The sequence below is a fragment of the Hippichthys cyanospilos genome, chromosome 14, assembly GCF_059441005.1.
Source record: "Hippichthys cyanospilos isolate Australia breed blue-spotted pipefish chromosome 14, RoL_Hcya_1.0, whole genome shotgun sequence".
NCBI classification, from domain to species: Eukaryota; Metazoa; Chordata; class Actinopteri; order Syngnathiformes; family Syngnathidae; genus Hippichthys; species Hippichthys cyanospilos.
The window spans coordinates 16,941,647-16,959,779 of record NC_142382.1 but is presented as its reverse complement, the minus strand read 5'-3'; the positions used below and the strand labels follow the sequence as shown (position 1 = coordinate 16,959,779).

The 18,133-nt window shown below is 39.1% G+C and overlaps 2 protein-coding genes across 2 annotated transcripts; one reads left to right on the top strand and one right to left on the bottom strand.

The window, feature by feature from the left end:
- The first annotated feature begins 606 nt into the window (after window positions 1-606).
- Window positions 607-9,641, top strand: adprs (ADP-ribosylserine hydrolase). The gene is made up of 6 exons (XM_088433847.1): window positions 607-1,079; window positions 2,131-2,227; window positions 2,343-2,550; window positions 3,608-3,795; window positions 3,878-3,978; window positions 4,601-9,641. The coding sequence occupies exons 1-6, from the start codon at window positions 902-904 to the stop codon at window positions 4,975-4,977; spliced, it is 1,149 nt and encodes a 382-aa protein (XP_088289973.1). The 5' UTR covers window positions 607-901; the 3' UTR covers window positions 4,978-9,641.
- A 2,278-nt stretch (window positions 9,642-11,919) lies between these two features.
- On the bottom strand, window positions 11,920-17,831 carry LOC148413177 (b(0,+)-type amino acid transporter 1-like). Its single transcript, XM_088433616.1, has 6 exons — window positions 17,133-17,831; window positions 15,596-15,729; window positions 15,202-15,331; window positions 14,211-14,335; window positions 14,029-14,116; window positions 11,920-12,181 (listed from the first exon to the last, which is right to left on the bottom strand). The coding sequence occupies exons 1-6, from the start codon at window positions 17,817-17,819 to the stop codon at window positions 11,951-11,953; spliced, it is 1,395 nt and encodes a 464-aa protein (XP_088289742.1). The 5' UTR covers window positions 17,820-17,831; the 3' UTR covers window positions 11,920-11,950.
- Window positions 17,832-18,133: the final 302 nt, after the last annotated feature.

The window sequence follows — 18,133 nt, the reverse complement described above, 5'->3', positions numbered from 1 at the left end:
TTGACCAGTTGCAGATACATACCCACTAATGAACTGGAAATATCTGAAATTGATAGGTACAGTTACAGTTGGCGATATCTGTAAATTTATTGTGATGAATTATGATTCCAAGTAACAGATGCCCACAACATTATTTTGCCAAGTTTATATTTCATATGAACAGGTTCATGTGGATATTGAAACAAAGCAAATTCAAAACATCTCTAAGTACGGAAGTAAGATAGCCTCACTTCACTAATGCCCTGCTTGAGTCTGATCGAAGCCTCTAAACAAGGAAAGGAAACAGTGTCTCATAGGAAGGCTGGACCTAAGATTTGGATTGGTTAGTTAAGAAGTAAAGTAACGTCAATTCGAGTCATTGTAAGTGCATAGAATTAATGTCTAGTCTTGGTTGTCTGCTTCTTTAGGGAATGCATTTTAATTTTGATGCAAACAACCCATCCGTTATTTTTACTGTAACCATAAGCAAAGTGACTGAAGTTATAATTTCCACGAGACAAACCGGTGTAAACGACTCCAGTCCAGTAGATGGCAATAATTACCTTTACACGCTACAAAAACCTAATTTGAGGAATCGCTCTAAAACGTGTCTTTGGCGTTCTCCTTTTGAAACGATAACATATCGTGAAATATATGCAATCTCTCGTGTGCATGACTCCTTTCGATAAATCTTTTGGCGATATTTTAATCACATTGCTTTGTAATATATACTAATAGTCTAGGTTGGTATCTTGAATGTGTGCGCTTTCAGTTTCCATCTGCAGTCATGTGATATGGGCATTACCCGGAAGTAGTAGACGTTCGAGCCGACATTTGTTGTCATTTATGCGCGTTAACGGCTCGCTGTGTTTGTTATTTCACGCTCGCGTTGACAAGGCCACGTTTGGCGAGCAGCGGATGAATGGCGAGAGCAGTGACGGCAGCGGCCGGGCCGACGTCCCTGTCTCGGTTTCGGGGCGCTCTGGTCGCGGCTGTGCTGGGTGACTGTGTCGGCGGAGAGTTCGAAGGAGTTGAGGAGGTTCCCATGGAGAATGTACTGCGGCACATGAATAGTCTGGAAGACGAAACAAAAGGAAATGGTGAGTGGCACGTCACACCCAACGGATGACAATGTTAAGAATAATGTTAGCGCAGATATTGCGTGCATTTAAAACGACGTTTAAGTAAAACATCTAGGAAATGTGACATTGCAGCAGATAACGCCTTTTGTCTAAAGAAATACCACGAAAGTGGGATTTTTTACTTTTCATTTTTACTTTCATTAATTACCCCGCCTGCGTCCTATTTCACTGGTTCTCGGTTTGCTTTTCACTTGCGGCCATTTTTGTGTGCCGTTGTGAACAAAACACTGTTCGCATGTTGTCCCTGTGCAAGGTACATGTACATAATACCCATGTCAAGGTTTGAGATTAGGTGGCCTAGGGTACCGAGCTCCTGGCGCTGGTCTGTCACGGACCAATTCAAATCTAGTTACTGAAAATTGAATGCCGAAAATGGGCCAAAAGTACGATTTGGCTTTCGTTATGGCTATGCATTTTTTTTCTCCTGAAGAGCATAGTCGAAACGGGGGGTTTGATGGTGATTTCTTCCAGAGGAGTAGAAACTCGAACGCAAATACGTTTTTGTTTAGTGTTACAAAACAAAGTTTGATCTCAAGCAAACACCTGCCTTTATTATTTGCCTTATATTTAAATAAAATATAACCAGCATTTGACACATCATTTACAAGTAACTAAATAAATGCAAGACAGGAGTGTAATACAAACATTAAGAACCCCATTCTTTAAGATGACATTTTTACCATATATTTAAATTTTACTCTATCAAGTTAACCGTTATTTAAAAATAAATGTTAATGAAGTCAAATAAAAATGGGAATGCTTTGAAAACTATTTGGAAGAATTCGACATCTGTGAATTTAAGCAAAATGATGTGGAAAGTATGCTCTTCATTATGTTTTTGTCAGTTTCAGGATGTTCTACTTTGTAATGTAGGAGCTCTGTGGATTTAGTGCATTCAGAATTGTGTTATATGAAAAAAAAATTCCATTACTTGATTTAACCTTTAGAGATTAGAAATATTCTGTATATAATAAACACAATTAATTCTGTGTGTGCATGTGTCTTTGAGGTATCCTTGAATACAGCGACGACACCGCTATGGCACGTTGCGTGGTCCAGTCTCTGCTTACCCGGGCTGGCTTTGATGAGCACGACATGGCTCGCAGGTAGACATTAGACGAAATGACCATATGTTTGCTATAACAATTTTTTTTTTTTTAAACGTGAAGTAAACCACAAGCACTGATAAATTCTCGACACATTAATGTCTTACCTTTCCAGGTTTGCAAAGGAGTACAGCGTTTCCCCGGGTCGTGGGTATGGTTCCGGAGTAATCCAGGTGTTAAAGAAGCTGGCATCTCCTAACCTCACGGATGTGTACCAGCCAGCCAGGGATCAATTTAATGGTCGGGGCTCCTTTGGGAACGGTGGCGCAATGAGGGCGGCCCCCTTTGCGCTGGCCTTCCCTGACCAAGCTGATGTTATCAAGGTTTGCCAATCTCTTTGTTTTTTTAATGAAGCGAAACACATTACATTTGTACATGACATTATTACATGCAAGGCATTTCAAATCTTTTCCACTCCATCTACTATACTGAATCTTTTTCATTGGGAGGAGCATGCTCCCATGTAAACACAACAGATTAGCGTCACACATTTCCTCATTGTACTAAAACACACCATGTGTTTTAATTGGACAGCCATGATCTATGTAACCACTAAAGTCAGGCGTAGACTTACACTAGTAATTTTGTAAAATTCACCCAAATTGATGTAAAAAAGGGGAGCGTCCAGGGTCGGCTGTAAGCAAGGTCGACTTATACTCCAAGAAACAGGGTACATTGAATTAAAAGTAAAAAATAGGCTTGTTATGGAACAAAATCCTGGAACTGACCATTAAGTAATTTTTGTGAGGATAAGGGGTTCAGATGATGGATCACAATTGCAGGTGCCCAAATCTCATGGAGGGAGGGTGGATGGATGGATGGATGGATGGATGGATGGATGGATATTTGCTTTGTGATGTCGTTTAAGGCGTGGACCTCCGCCTTACAGTGTATGTTGAAAGCTTTATCGGAGTGCAATAGGAGGCTAGTTTGATAAAATCATGTTATCAATTTATGTGCATCATCTAGTAATTCCTCATTTTCATCCATCCATTCATTTATTATCTATAGCCACTTAAACTCACAAACATCGCTGGCTTGCTGGTGTCTATCCCTGCTGTCTTTGGGCATGAGGCAGGGGACTCCAAAAGACACCTAAAGACAATTTGGAGTGTCCAATAACACCTGCTTGCATGTTTTTTGAATGTGGGAGGAAACTTGGAAAGCATACAAACCTTACACAGGAAGGCTGGAGCGAGCTGGAATTGAACATTTCAATTATAATTTTAACGTTAATGGTACCAATTTTAACCACTGACATTCAGACCCTTTTGCCAGAGCAATTCACAAATTGCAATGCGAATCCGTTTACTTTGAGCCTTCTTTCCTAACGTTGCCATTTATACGTCATGATGAAGTTTCTCTCTCATGTGTTGCTAGTTTGCTCGTCTGGGCGCCATGCTGACTCACTCCTGCTCCCTTGGCTACAATGGGGCAGTGCTACAAGCATTAGCAGTCCACCTTGCCCTACAGGGTGGCTTGGACCTGCCTCAGATGTTCATCAACAAGCTCATCACAGAGATGGAAGAAGTTGAGGGTGATGAGGTGTCTCGGAATGATGCTAGAATGTAAGTCACCATGCTTCACAAATATACAAATAAGGCGACACGAAAGGTTTACGTAGTAAGAAGGTGTTGTGTGTTTGCACAGTTTGAAGGAAGCAGAGAAGCCATTTTGTCATCGTCTTCATCGGGTCAGAGATTTGATGGACACAAGCAAGGTCACCATCGAGGAGGTCATCTCTGAGCTGGGTCAGTACTCCTCTCCTTAAATGTATACAGTATTTGGAAAATACAAATTCAATCACAAAAAAAAATTCAAATCCACCTATATTTGTAGATACTGTATATATATTAGGTTTTGGTACCCTTTCATTAAACACAAAAAAACACAAAAAATAAAAAAACAATGTATTGACCTGGGTTTACCTTGAGACTTTGTCATTTGTCAGAAATCAGTGCGATCAAAGCTCAGTAATGGCTTAGTTTGCAAACGTCACTTGACCAAAATTCAGAAAACTAGTAAGTTGTGTTTGATTTTTACCTGAGCCCTAAAAACTGATGTCATTTTCAGCAGTTTGCAAAATGGCCACCCCCTCAAATGGAGAAAAAAAATGGTGGATTTTCTACAAACACAATATTAATCAGAATGTTATGTATATACTAGATGAGGCACATAGAGTTGTGGATAAAATGTTTGACTTAACTTTCCCTTTACAAATGGCATATTTATTATTTCTGAGGTCACATTTTAGTAGTTCACTGTTTTGTTATTGTTCATGCATGGTTTAAACGTCAGTCTGAACATTGAATCAGTGGTGCAAACCTTTTTTTGTGTTCTGCCTATTAATGTGCACAATTTTCCCTTTTTTAGGTAATGGTATTGCTGCACTCCAGTCAGTCCCAACAGCCATCTTCTGCGTTCTCCATTGTTTGCAACCAAGGGAATACCTTCCAGAGAATTACGGTGGCCTGGAGAGGACAATAGCCTACAGTTTGGCACTGGGAGGGGACACGGACACCATAGCTTGCATGGCTGGGGCCATAGCTGGAGCCCACTATGGCATAGAAGTCATTCCTCAGCCCTGGATCCGCTGCTGCGAGGGAGCAGAGGATGCAGATGTGAATGCAGAGCGGCTTCACATGCTCTACCATCAGATGTCACAGGAAAGCGGAACAAGAACAGGCAAGCTGAGCAGCGACGACACATCCGACAACCACCAAAAGTCTTCAAATGGCACAGAGAAGTAAACCACAAGCAAAAAAAGTAACAAACCCCCATTCTACTGACGTTGGGACCTTGTGTAAATGAAAACACAGTACAAAGATTTGCAAATCCTTCTCAAATTGTATTCAGTTCAATACACTGCCAAGACAAAATTCGAAATGTTCAATGGAGGAACGTTACGGTTATTTATTTTGGCAAGTAAAAAATGTTCGCAAAAGGTGCGACAGGCACACCAAAGGCCTAACACGCTACATGTTAGGCCACACGGAGGAGCCGTTTAGAGTGACGGGATGCGAAACGTGAAATTATGCTCATTTCACTGAGAATATCCTGGAATACTCAAAAACACTCCACTTAGTCAACGGGCTAATTGTCAAGGGTTTAAGTGACCTAACCGCATAAGTGCGTTTTTAAGCATAGGGTTAAGCAGGCTAGACCTTTACATGACAGTAGTTCACCAAACCTTATCAAATCAGAGTTAGCTTCTTTCTCTAGACAACCCTTCTACAAACTTTGAAACATGATGCCCCGCTTCTTTATGTAGATAGATATATACTGTATATACGATTGGGAGTCTTGCTAAAGCGAATAAGTTGACACGGATTTTGGAGCAGTCTCCTGCACCCTTCTTCACCTGTGTTGCATTTGTGACATAAGAACACATTTTGTCGCTGATTGATGTTTCGAAACTCAAAATATGGTTATTGATCCCCATGTGCAGATGCATAAATGGAGTATTTGCAAATCTTTGCTTTGGTCAAATGCTTTCATAATCAAATGAAAACCATTTTTGATACTGGAAATATATGCTTTTTTATGGATAATAGCCTAACCCCTACAAAAATATATTGGTTTTGTGTGATACCCTACTATGAGTGGACAAGATCTTATTTGTACACAGGCAGGGCTGGGCTGAGGTTCACGAATTTGTGAGCAACTGCTTGAGCAATTAGCCCAGTAGTTTTAAGAATCACATGTCAACAAACAGCTTCAAGGAATTTATGCATTTTATAATCTTTGATCCATAACATTATGAAAAGATTGAGAGGATTCGAAGAATTTTTTGGGCCACTTTTAGGGCATCCCTCCTAACCGTGAGGTTGCAAACAGTGAAGAGAGAAGCCCTTATTATCTGCGCGGAATAAGTAAGGGATTCTTAGAAATGCATCAATGAGGGAACCTTTATTTAAAAAGCTCATACAGGCCCTTGAAATACAGCATCCTGTGTAAAGATATTTCCATGTAGGCTCAGGAACAGAGTACTGTTGTCACAACCCTAACTAACTTTTTACACAGCGTCCCGACTTGACTTAGTTGGGGTCTGTACTATTTTCAAAACGGCATTTTCCTTTGCCACCTCCTGAAACTGTGATGGGGGGGTCAATAATGAGTAAGGATTTAAAAAAAAAAACTTACATTAAAGGAGACATTCACATTTTTCCGCTCATGAATTTAAAAGAATTCACAGCCAGGTATAAAAAGGATTCTGACCTTATTTCCTAAAAAAAACAAAACTCAAATTTGTACCACGCTCCACTTAAAATTTGTTTGTTTCACTTTTTTATTTTTTATTGGGGGCGGGTTTCTATCTCATGCAAATGAGCCAATGTTCACCCAACCTTATCTATGGGTCAACAAGCTTTCAGTATCAATGACTTGCATAAGCGCTACGGTAGCTACGTAGGCTCCTACTCAAGAAAGATAAGTAGACTGCAGAATTTTACATGTGGAGGCATCACAACTTGCCAAATGAAGCGTTTCACTTAGTCTTGGAGATTGGACTTGTAAATGTCCGCTTAAATGCCGCAGATAAATCACTAAGCATAAATAACAGTTCCCTAACAACATCGCCAAATTTTGTGTTTGTGCTAGTTATCAGATGCTAGCATTGTTGGTTACTGCTAATCGACGTCGTATCACCAGATCTTTACCTTTTTGATTTGATGTGATAATGCTGTGTTTATAATTTGGTGAATATGGCTGTCACATTAATCCTGCGATTTTTCCCTAGCCAAGCTGACAAGTCATGAGAGGAAAAAGTCTTTATGGCGGCACTTTTTAGACTTTACACCATCAGTCTTCTGATGCCAGTTAGCGAGTTTAACCCCTGTGGGAATTTTTGTCCCAATTTGGGGTTTTGGCATACAAAAAAACACTAGGAGGTTAAAATATTGCGTAGATTGTCAGAACATGTCTACTTTCAATATGTCGTTCTGACGTACGTACTAAATGCTTGCAAACGGGAGGTCTTGAGATGTAACACCCTGCAGATGTCAAATTTAGCCCGTTTCGGGCTCATTTACTGCTTTACAAAATTGGATTTATTGTCAATTTTGGACATATTGAAAATCCAATGTTTTATCATACATTTCCTCCAATTTTTGCATTAATCCATTCAACAGCAACTCATGAACAGGGTGCAATAGAAAAATTTGTTGAAACCCCCAAATCAACGGGGGGCGCAAGCAGACAATTTATGACATTTGCAAGCCCTTCAATGACTTCATTAAGTGGCTTAGCCTGACTCTCATAATGCAAAGTTCTTGGTATGCATTGTGGGTCGTGTAGTAGACAAAAGGCTTCGATCCAAGAACTAAATGTTGCAGGAAAGTCCCCCCCCCCCCCCCCCCCCCCCTTCTGCCCGTGAGCATTATATTTCATGCAACGCATAACATTGGATCTGCATACCCCTGCCTGCAACATCTGCAGCATTGAATAGCTGGTAACGTTTTTTTTGTTTTCTCACAAAATAAAAATTCTTCAAAACGAAACAGCCTTTGAATATATATATACACATATATATATATATATATATATATATATATATATATATATATATATATATATATATATATATATATATATATATATATAATGTGTCTGTGTAAATAAACATATGTATGGATAGGGCTCGCGCCACTGAACATTTTGAGGGGTTGAAAATAGAAATAATAATAATGGGTGATAATAAGACCAGGTTAGTGAAAAATACCTGGACACCCAGGGCTTAAATAAAGTGATTACCAATATGATCACAAGATGTAGCCATACTGTATGTGCGGAGCATTCACAAATATATTATGAAGCATTTTTGCCAATGTTTTACAGCCTTTGCCATGCCTCAATGAATGGAATCAGTCCTTAAGATCCATGACTACAACTTTGGTTTGCTTCCTGTAATAATCATTTGACAGCATAACCCTAAACTCCAAAGTCTCTGATGACTCTGCGTAGGCTTTTTCTAATTTGGAGTGATGTTTCTAAGCAAAAGCCACTTTGTTACTTATATAGCGCTTTCCTGCCTATGAGGCCATTGAAGCACTTAAATCTGACTACTCATCCACCTATAGATGACGCAGCATCAGGAGCAACTGGGGGTTCAGTGGTTTGCTCAAGAATACCTCGATATGATTCACAATGGCCAGGGATTGAACCTGCTCTACTACTGAGCCACAAATGGAAGACACTGCCGCTCTAGTGTCTATAATTTTACACATCTGTGAATTAAGACCGTACAATCACAAATCATGCATAAAATGCAAAGCGTTGGTTGATCCAGTATTGCTGAGCAGATCGGTGGAAAGTGAAGTCCTGTAAATTTGCTAACCTGCTGAATCACGGTTATTAAAAGATAAAATGTCGCCCACATAAGCGATACAACTGTAACAGTGGACCCTTGCTAATCATCAATATAAAACGATACAAATCTTCAGAAAACACTGATATATCTCTAGTATGATTGAGCCACAAAACAGGGGGGGAGGAAGACACAAATCATTGGACAAAAGTGCCATTTCATGAACAAAATACGTATGTCATATGATGTGCCATTTACAATGACAAGCATGCAGAAATGTGGAGTAGAGATCAAAATAACAAATTAGACACACCCCTGTTCAAATGTTAATTTATTTTGTGATTTAAAAAAAAGTTAATCCAGATACATAATTTAATGGGACCGCTATAAGCGTGACAACTTAATTGAAACCGTGCACCATTTCAAAAGGGCAAGTAAAACAGATAATGTGGTTGCAGAAACATGCACGCCATAATAATCAAGGATGTGGTTGTGTTCACGATTGACCTTTGGTAGTTTGCACACACAAACGTTCTTTTAAAGGGCCTCTGATTAACCTCAAATATGCGGTTCAGTTGTTTGGTATCCTTTTGTTGAAAATTTGACAGGCAGAGCAAACGAACACTTTGATATAAACTGAACAAAAGTGACAGGCCTGAAACCACTGAACTTTATACAGGGTTAGTCAAGCATGCTAAATGTCCACGGCTGTTTGCTGATTCCCATTTAACATGAGTTTTGAAAATAAATTTTAATCTGAACATAGCTGCATCACCAGTTATAAAAGGGTGTGTACACTTGTGTCGCTACATTCTCTTTTTTTATCTATTTTTGCTTTCCATTTTAAATTGGGATGTGCAGGTTTTACGGTGGTGGATTTTTTTTTTTTTTTTTATCACAAAAATCCAGCATTTAAAAACAGGTGCAAAGACTTTTAGATTCACTTTTTGTCTGTGTATTCTATCCCTGTTTTTCTTTTTCTTGTCAAACAATACTGTGTCTTCATGCAATACTTTGTCTTCATGTGAAATTTGCACAGAGATTTTCATGGTTTTTCCATTGGTCATTTTGGTGAATCATCCATTTGTTAATAAAATGGTTGAAAATTTACATTGTCTGTTTTTGGTGTTCAAACTTCAAAAGCACAGCGCAAAATCCATCACACACTTGTGATGGAGAGAAAATGCTCGGTTCAAGGAGAACAACTTTTAATTTAACTTATTTAAAAATATGATTCTGAACCACAAGTCATGATTTAATTTGATCATAATCATAGCTAAATCTCTAATAGTGATTCTCCTCTTTTTTGTTTTCTTTCTACCATATAAGAGCCGTGGGGGAGAATGTCCCGCTTTTAACAGTGTGTAGAAGAGGTTCAAAATTTGATCGTTCGACGAAAATGTAGTTTGTAAGTACAAAAAAAGTTTATCAAATGTGCGGACGGACACCGGCCAACCACATCACTATGAGCAAGAATAAGCAAGTGATGACCGTTGACTGCCACAATCCTGCACGTTTAGCCTCATTTGCTGTTAAAAACGTCTTCCATCTGTGCTCAATGTACTTCTGCATTTGAAAAATTTGCAAAGGCACCTACTGCATTTCTCCGAGTACAAGTCAAACTCTCTCGTAAGTCGACACCCCCCCTTTGTTTTTTTTTTAACTTCAATTTGGGCGAATTTGACCAATAACAAACAGCATTATAAGTCTATCCCTGACTTTAAAGTTACATAGATCATGGCTGTCCAATTATAACGCATGGTGTGTATGTTATTAAAATGATGACATGACAGTACTTTTAGACACATTTCTACGTCATATATTGAATAACAAACTGTTGCGGTTAGTCATCTTCAGACCAGTCCATTTTGTTCGAAATGGAGGTCTTCGGAAAGGATCATCTTACTTGGGATATTATCCCAAGTTTTCTTCACCCAAGTGACGACTGTTGTGAGATCAAAGCGTGGAAGGTTGACCTTATCTTTTCCTCCCCCCACGTGCCGAGATCCATGTTCAAACACACGTCCAAGGGCTGAAGGAGACGTCAAGCTGTCTTTTCTTTTACAATGGTTCAAAGTCAGTCGAAAAAATGAGCCACACGCTCTCGTGAACAACAAAATTAACAATTAGGCGGCACTTGCAGAAAACGCATTTTGCGATGTTCTGTACAAACACTCTAAAACAGATGCATACTACTGTATAATCGTATTAGAGGTATATATAAAAATTTTAAGCCTTGCCATATTATTTATTTCACATTCAAATTAATGCTATTCAAACACAGGGTTGTGGAAAAAAATGGTATGTTTTGAGTTATGTGGTTATAAATCGACCCCCCGAATATGGGGGTTGAAAATGAGGAGAAAAAACTCAGAGAAATACGGTACGATACATCCTTGCTCAGGCGATAGTTGAAGGGGACATCGCACCAGTGAAATATTTAAAAGTCTACAACAAGGTTATTATAGTTAATGAAAATCATTTTTATAGAAAAATTGTCCTTTATTTTTGTCCAAATCCATCATTTTAAACATCAATTATGGGGGTGATTTTAATTACAGTAATTCAATTTGCTACTTGGCTGTTCACTACAAAACGGGAATATTGAACGGACAACAGGGAAGTGTGTTCCGTTTATATGGAGTAAGATCATTTTTATCTAAGCATCTTTAACCATTCGTATCTGTTAGTTATAGCTTGTGAGTATGACTCGGAATAATGTGTTTTTGAATGTTTTTTGTGAGTGTGACTCCAAATTGTGCGTTTTTTAATTGTTTTATTGTGAGTGCAACTCTGAATTGTGTGTTAAAATATTTTTTCTTTATGACTACTAATCAAAAATCTAAGAGCACAAATTCTTTTCAATACAAACAGCTCTCACTTGCGTGACCACAACCCTTCGCTAGAAACGATTTCACGTCTGTGCACGAGTCTCGTGTGGATTGCCGTCTGAGGATGCACATTTCTTTTCTGCGTACGGAAATCTCTCGTGACTTGCCGCTCGTGGGTACGGTGATTGTGATACAAGTGAGAGTTGTATTCAAAAGACTTTGCACTCGCAGATTTTTGATTTGTAGTCAGGGAAAACCCAATAACATTTGTGTAAAATAAAAGAAAATGACAAAAGGAGATCTTTAAATACAATACACTGTACAGTACAAAAGTTTTTCCTTTCATAGATGATACAATCCAATGTCTCTTTGACAGAGGTTCCAACAAAATATGAAGTAGTGCAATTATTTACTTTGGCTAAGCAGTGTAGGTACACTCACTTGCACAGAACTGCACTGAGGTTTAGACAGAGCACTAGCGCTGTAGTAGGAAACCCAGTTGTTGAAGGGAACAACTAACATTTCATTGGACTTGAAATTTGCAGTAAACAGCAGGAAACCCAAATAAATGAAATCTTTCAGTCCACATCACAGGTTTTTCTCATCTGGGGCGACCTGTAAAAACAGCTGCAGGAATACAGTCAACCTGGTTAACAGGCCTGGCCATAGTTTGTAATGAATGAAAGGTATGTAGAAGATGATTCCGCTAAGGATAGATATAGTCATATAGAGGTATTCTATCTGAGGATTGTCAATGATGGGGGCCAGCACAAGGAATACTGCCGCAATGAGGACCAGTATGGGCAGTATAATTGGAACCTGAAGAAAAAGTGGAAAACAGCACAGATCAGTCTTGTGTCCATTGTTGTATTTAGCGGATATGCTGTATATTTTCAATGGGAGACAGATCTAGACTCTAGACTCGCACACTTATATGAAGCCACACTGTTTGAAACATCCCTGAAAAAGATGTAGCGAAGACAGCAGTATTTGTTGCTTCTAACCTATATATGTCCTTCAGCACAACTTGTGCCTTTGCAGATGTGCAAATTAGCCATGCAAAAGGCGCCAACATACCCTCATCCCATCACAGATGCTTACTTTTGATCTTTGGGCTGGTAACAGTCCCGAACCATAACCCCTTTTCTCTTTGTCCTGAAAGTTTCCCACAACATTATAAAATGGGGACTCATCAGACCACGGCACATTTTCCAACATGTGGCCAGTGCATATAGAATAGAATAGAATAGAATACCTTTAGTGTCATTGGTATACGATGAAATTATGAGCACTGCTCTTGTTGGTGCATATTAAAAGAATATGAAGAATGAATGGAAAAGAATAGAAATCATTTCACCGGATTTTAATCGTTAATGATTTTTTTCAGTTTGCTCTTATGTTGTTTTTCAGTGTTGACTGACAATTGTTGGCCAGATGGCGACAGCATGATGACCAGGATGAGTTGTGTTTCTAACAAATGTTCCTTGGTCTGCTCAGTGCCAACTCAAGGGATTGACGGTCACAAGTCTTTGCCACATATGTAGAGCTGTATGCAGATTCTTGGACTGTACACAATTAAATCTCCTTTGTCTTTGTAATTGTACATTGACAAACAGTCTTGTTCGCAGAGTTGAGCATAATGTAGTGCACAGGTGTCAAACTCAAGGCCATGGGGCCAGATCCGGCACACCAAATCATTTTATGTGGTGTGCTGATTTGACTTCAAGTTTCTGGCTAAAATACCAAACCTGCAAGTTGTCTGCAAACAACCTCTGATTTCAGAACTAGCTAAGTATATGACGAACTTCAAATGTATTTGAATTTACAGTCTTTCCGGCCCTCTCTACAAAAACATAACTCCAATGTGGCCCACGATAAAAATGAGTTTGACACCCTTGATGGAGTGAATTTGAGTCTTTCAGAGATGCTCTTAATTCACCTGTTTCAAAATAATATTTTGATGCAATTTTTTCTTCCTCCACCGTTTCACAGTTTTGGCGGCCTTTTCTAGCTTCTTTGAAACATATTGTGGGCGTTACAATCAAAATGAAAGAAAACAATCACTTTGAGCAATGAATATCTTGTCTTGATAAAATGACTGATGAAATAAAATTCCTTTAAAAATTTCCTAAAGTCCTTGCAATTTTGTTTTGAGAAATGTTGTTCTTAAACTATTCAACTATTTTCTCCCGCGGTGGTGGACAAAGTGGTGAACCTCACCCCATCCTTGCTTGTGAATGACTGAGCATTTTTGGGAAGGGTCCTTTTATACCCAATCATGGTACCCACCAGTTCCCAATGAGCCTAATCACATGCGGGATGTTCCAAATAGGTGTTTGATTTGCTTTTCTCAGCTTTCTCAGTATTTTTTGCCACCTTTCCCAAATTCTACTGGACGTGTTGCAGCCATGAAATGCTAGGTTAATTATTATTGACCAAAAAACAATTGAGTTTATCTGTTTGAACATTAAATATGTTGTCATTGTCGTGTATTCAATTGAATATGAGTTGAGAAGGATTTTCAAATTGTTGTACTGTATTTTGTTGTTATTTACATTTAATACAAATTCCCAACCTGAACTGAATCCGGTTTGTAAGTTGAAAATGGTTTGCTTGTTCCAAATTCTTGGGACTTGGGGGTTCCAGTTTCCGTGAGTGAGACTTACCCTGTATGGCCTTTGGAGTTCTGGCTTCTTAATCTTGAGATAGAGGAGCCCAGATAATGTGATGGCATAAAAAAACCAGGCAGCAAAACTTGAGAACAAAACAAAGATCGATGTTAACTTTTTTTTTTTTTTTTTTAAAGAGTTTTTAGAAGATTCAGTGGAAATTCTGAATCTGTGTTCACCTGAAAAAGTTGACAATACTCTGAAAGTCTCCAGGGATGAGCACCAGCAAGGAGACAACAGTGGTGAAAATGAGTGCTGGAGAGGGAGTCAGTCTGTGAACATGAGCCATGGACAGAATATCTGGCTAGAAAAAAAGCCACATATACGTTACATCACAAGTCACAACTCTGACAGCAGGGCAACGATAAAGTTGGCTGGCTGAATTTCCATTTAGTTTATTTTTTTATCAACATTTTTTTTAAATGTGCGTACCATTATAATTTATAACTAAGTACAATTAGTAAACAGAGGTTTTTTGTACCAGTACAATATTGTTCATAGTAATTGTCGCTATAGTTCTGCCTGCTTAACTTCAGGTGAATGGTAATTTTGAACTTGGAGTGTAGTGTACTCAAGGATCCTGTGGTGCAATTCTTATTTTACTGGCATGATTTTACTTTGGCGGCCAATTTTCTTCTTTGCAAAATTTGTAAAGAAGGCACGCTGCACTGAGTCCGAGCATACTCTAACACACAAAATGCCTTTTCTTTTGATATGAACGGCATTTCTTTACCTGAAAAGATAGAACTGTCAAACGTTACGCACAAAAACATGAAACGTTTCTACACAAGATGTGAAAATTTGACGTCATACCAACTAAAATTGTCAAAATTATTGGCCTACGAAATGGGGTCAAACATTTTAGAACATCCTGTCTGTATGCGTGTGTGTGTGTGTGTATATATATATATATATATATATATATATATATATATATATATATATGTATACTGTATTTATATGTCTGTTTTTTTTTTAAATTTTCGCAAACATTTGCAATTGTGGTCCTTGAAAAATTTGCTTTCTAAAAGGGATCCCTGATTCCAAAAAATTTAAGAACTCCTGGACTAGACCACGCCACAATCAAGTTACAAAGATAGCAAGGAACTTTTCAATTATGGAGGAAAAAAAAATATTAGTCTTTGAATTTTAAAACTGCAAAATTCTCACCATGTGTCCTTCTCGTGCAGCAACAAAGCACATGCGACCACCGCTGAAGAATGTCCCATTCAGAGTCCCGAAAGCTGACAAAGCTGCAGCTAAAGACATGATCCAACCCCAGGATCCTAACACTTTGTTCCTGTCGAGGAAAAGTGCTCAGGTTCATTGCAAAACTTCTACACCGTGCAGGCACAGGGAGAACATGCAAACTCCACACCGTGAGCTGGAGTGAGATGGAACTAAACTCGAGTCTCTCAATTGAGGCGGACCTGCTAACCATTCGTCCATCGTGCACCACACTTGTTTTTGTTTGTTCATTTTCAACTCAAGGTCGTGAGCAGGACGATGTGATATGTACGTTTGTGGTGAAATTGTGACATCTTTGTCAGGTGTTGCTACGCACCCCCAAGTGACAGCCACAGCACTAGAGGAAATGAGCTCCCTAGGAGTCATCACTGTCAGGTAGCTGACGTTCACCAGCAGATACAAGCCAGTCACCAGCGAGATGGCAATGACTACTGCTCTTGGAAGATTCACCTGCAGTTGACAAAAAAATACAAGGTACAACCTAGTGAGGCTTGAGTCATTTCAATGTGTTGTTTTACTGAGACATTGACAAAATAGACAGCTTAACTAGCTCACATTTTGTAACTTATTACACATCAATCAACCAATTGATCAATCAAATTTTATTTGTACTGTATAGCCCTAAATCACTGAAGTCTCAAAGGGCTTCACAGATGAAAAGAGGCCAGTGCAAGGGTGGTTTAAGCCAAAAAACAGTACAAATCATTTATTTTGTATTGTACTCTAAACCTTTAAAGACAAGATGCATGTTTTTTAATTTTAATCCCTTTAGTACTTAGCTTCACAGCATTGTGATTGATGTATTGTTTATGCGTTAGGCAGAAACAGTGCATTCCACAATTTCAATGTTAACATTGAAATTGAAGTTGGCTAGGTTAGAGACAGACGTTTCAAAAATACTGTAGCTGGGTGGCTACATCTATTTATCTAAATAGATGGGCGCTGGGGCTACCGCCAGCAGCTAGCCTACATCATTGTGTTTAACATACTGTATAGCATGAGTTTTTGTATGCTTCATCTTGATACACATTGACCACAACTATTTACAGACTATTTTTAATAGCAATTGCACATTGAAAATTACTCTTAGCATACCTTGTCATTATTGCTAGTTTCGAAATGCTGGGGAATCCACTGTGGAAAGCAGCAGCGTATCTTCTACGTACGACATATTCCGTCATGAGTTTCCTAACCTCTTAAGGTGGAAGTGGCATCCCTGAGCGAGAGAACCATCATTTTGCCTGCTTTGTTTCATCCCCATTCTCAATCATCCGCGTTTTCTGTTTGCTAACTTCAACTTACTGTGGCTCGCCTCTCGCTCTAAATGGTTTGTCAAATTATTGGTGCTATTTCACTAATTGGACATCTCTTTAGGTGTCCCGCACAGAGTGTATCTAAGGATTAGATTTTCCTTGTCTTTATCTCTTGTGTACGTATTGCCCATATTCAACCTGTTGTCTGCTGCTGCTGTCACACACATCGCTGCAGTAGTAGAGAGTAACAACGATAAGAAAATATTTTGCCTCCGACTTTTCTCCTCCAATCTCGCGGTGTTTTTGGCGAATTGGAGTGGCCGGTCACCGCTTCCAGGCTAAAAATGCATTGTATTGCATTGCGTTACTCTCATTTGTATTGACTAAAATCTTACTTTTTTGTGCATTACGCTATCGCCTTACAGCAAAAAGTAATGCATTACAGGAAGTACATTACGATTGTAATACATAACTCCCAACACTGCACATTTTAACACATTTGTTTTGTTGATGCCTGAATTATTTTACACATTCACAAAATTACAGCGGCATTTGTGGGTGCTATCATCCAAATGACAACATGTTTTTTTTTTCTCTCACCTGCGGTCGTTTCAGTTCCTCAATGACGTAATTTAAATTGTACCAGCCAGAATATGACCAGAGTCCTTGATAGAAAGCCATTCCAATATTGCTAAAGGAGTACTGAGTGCCCTCGAATGCATCATCAACGTTCAGGTTTTGCACAATGACATGGTTGCTTTGTGTGATAGCCACAATACCTCCAATCACAATAAGCGTCAGTGTTAAGACTTTGACCACCATGAAGACGACTTGGATTCTGACAGCAAGGCGTACGTTCAAGACGTTCACGATAGCAACAGTCAGTATGGCCACAGCCGCAACACACTTCACCACCAGCTGCGGGGGATCACATCCATTGTAAAAGGGGGCTGTTGCATACTTTGCAATGCTGATTGCCACCGCAGCAATGCCAAAAGGTTTCATAACCACGATGGTCGTAATTGCTGCAAAGAAAGCAGGAAATGACCCATAGATCCGGAGGATGTAAATAAATTCACCTCCAGATTCAGGAATAATGGTTCCGAGTTCGGTGTAAGACATGGCCGCGAACATGGCCACGATTCCAGAGAGGGCCCAGATCAACAAACTTGCTCCAGGACTTCCTGAGTAGGCCAGCACAAACTGCGGTGACATGAAAATCCCGGATCCAATCATGGTCCCTGAAATAAATGCCACGCCACCAATCAAGCCAATTTCTCTCTTCATTTTCACAGCTTTTGGCTCGCAGAGATCAGATTCCGCAAAACTAACGTTGCCGTTGACACTCCGAATAATGAAGTTGTGTTTCTTTTCGGCAAAGGACAAATCTTGTACCTTGTAAATGTTTACATGTCTTATCTGAATGGGATTGTGTGAGAGCCAGAGAGCATAAAGAGCTTGTAAAACTTAATGTAACCATTTTATTGACTTTTCCATCGTAGGACTGTAGCAGGTCATATGGACAAGCATATCAATATGATCGTATAAACCCAATATAGTGAGAATTACATGAGCAGAAAAAAATGATCAATGCCTCAAAT

Bases quoted from the DNA above. Each gene is read 5' to 3' on its own strand.
- adprs (XM_088433847.1), top strand. From the start codon at position 902: ATGGCGAGAGCAGTGACGGCAGCGGCCGGGCCGACGTCCCTGTCTCGG. The intron at 1,080-2,130 runs GTGAGTGGCACG...TGTGTCTTTGAG, and splicing joins AGACGAAACAAAAGGAAATG to GTATCCTTGAATACAGCGAC. The intron at 2,551-3,607 runs GTTTGCCAATCT...ATGTGTTGCTAG, and splicing joins ACCAAGCTGATGTTATCAAG to TTTGCTCGTCTGGGCGCCAT.
- LOC148413177 (XM_088433616.1), bottom strand. From the start codon at position 17,819: ATGAAGAGAGAAATTGGCTTGATTGGTGGCGTGGCATTTATTTCAGGG. The intron at 15,332-15,595 runs GTGCGTAGCAAC...TTTCCTCGACAG, and splicing joins GCTGTGGCTGTCACTTGGGG to GAACAAAGTGTTAGGATCCT. The intron at 14,336-15,201 runs GTGAGAATTTTG...CTTTTTTTCTAG, and splicing joins CTGCACGAGAAGGACACATG to CCAGATATTCTGTCCATGGC.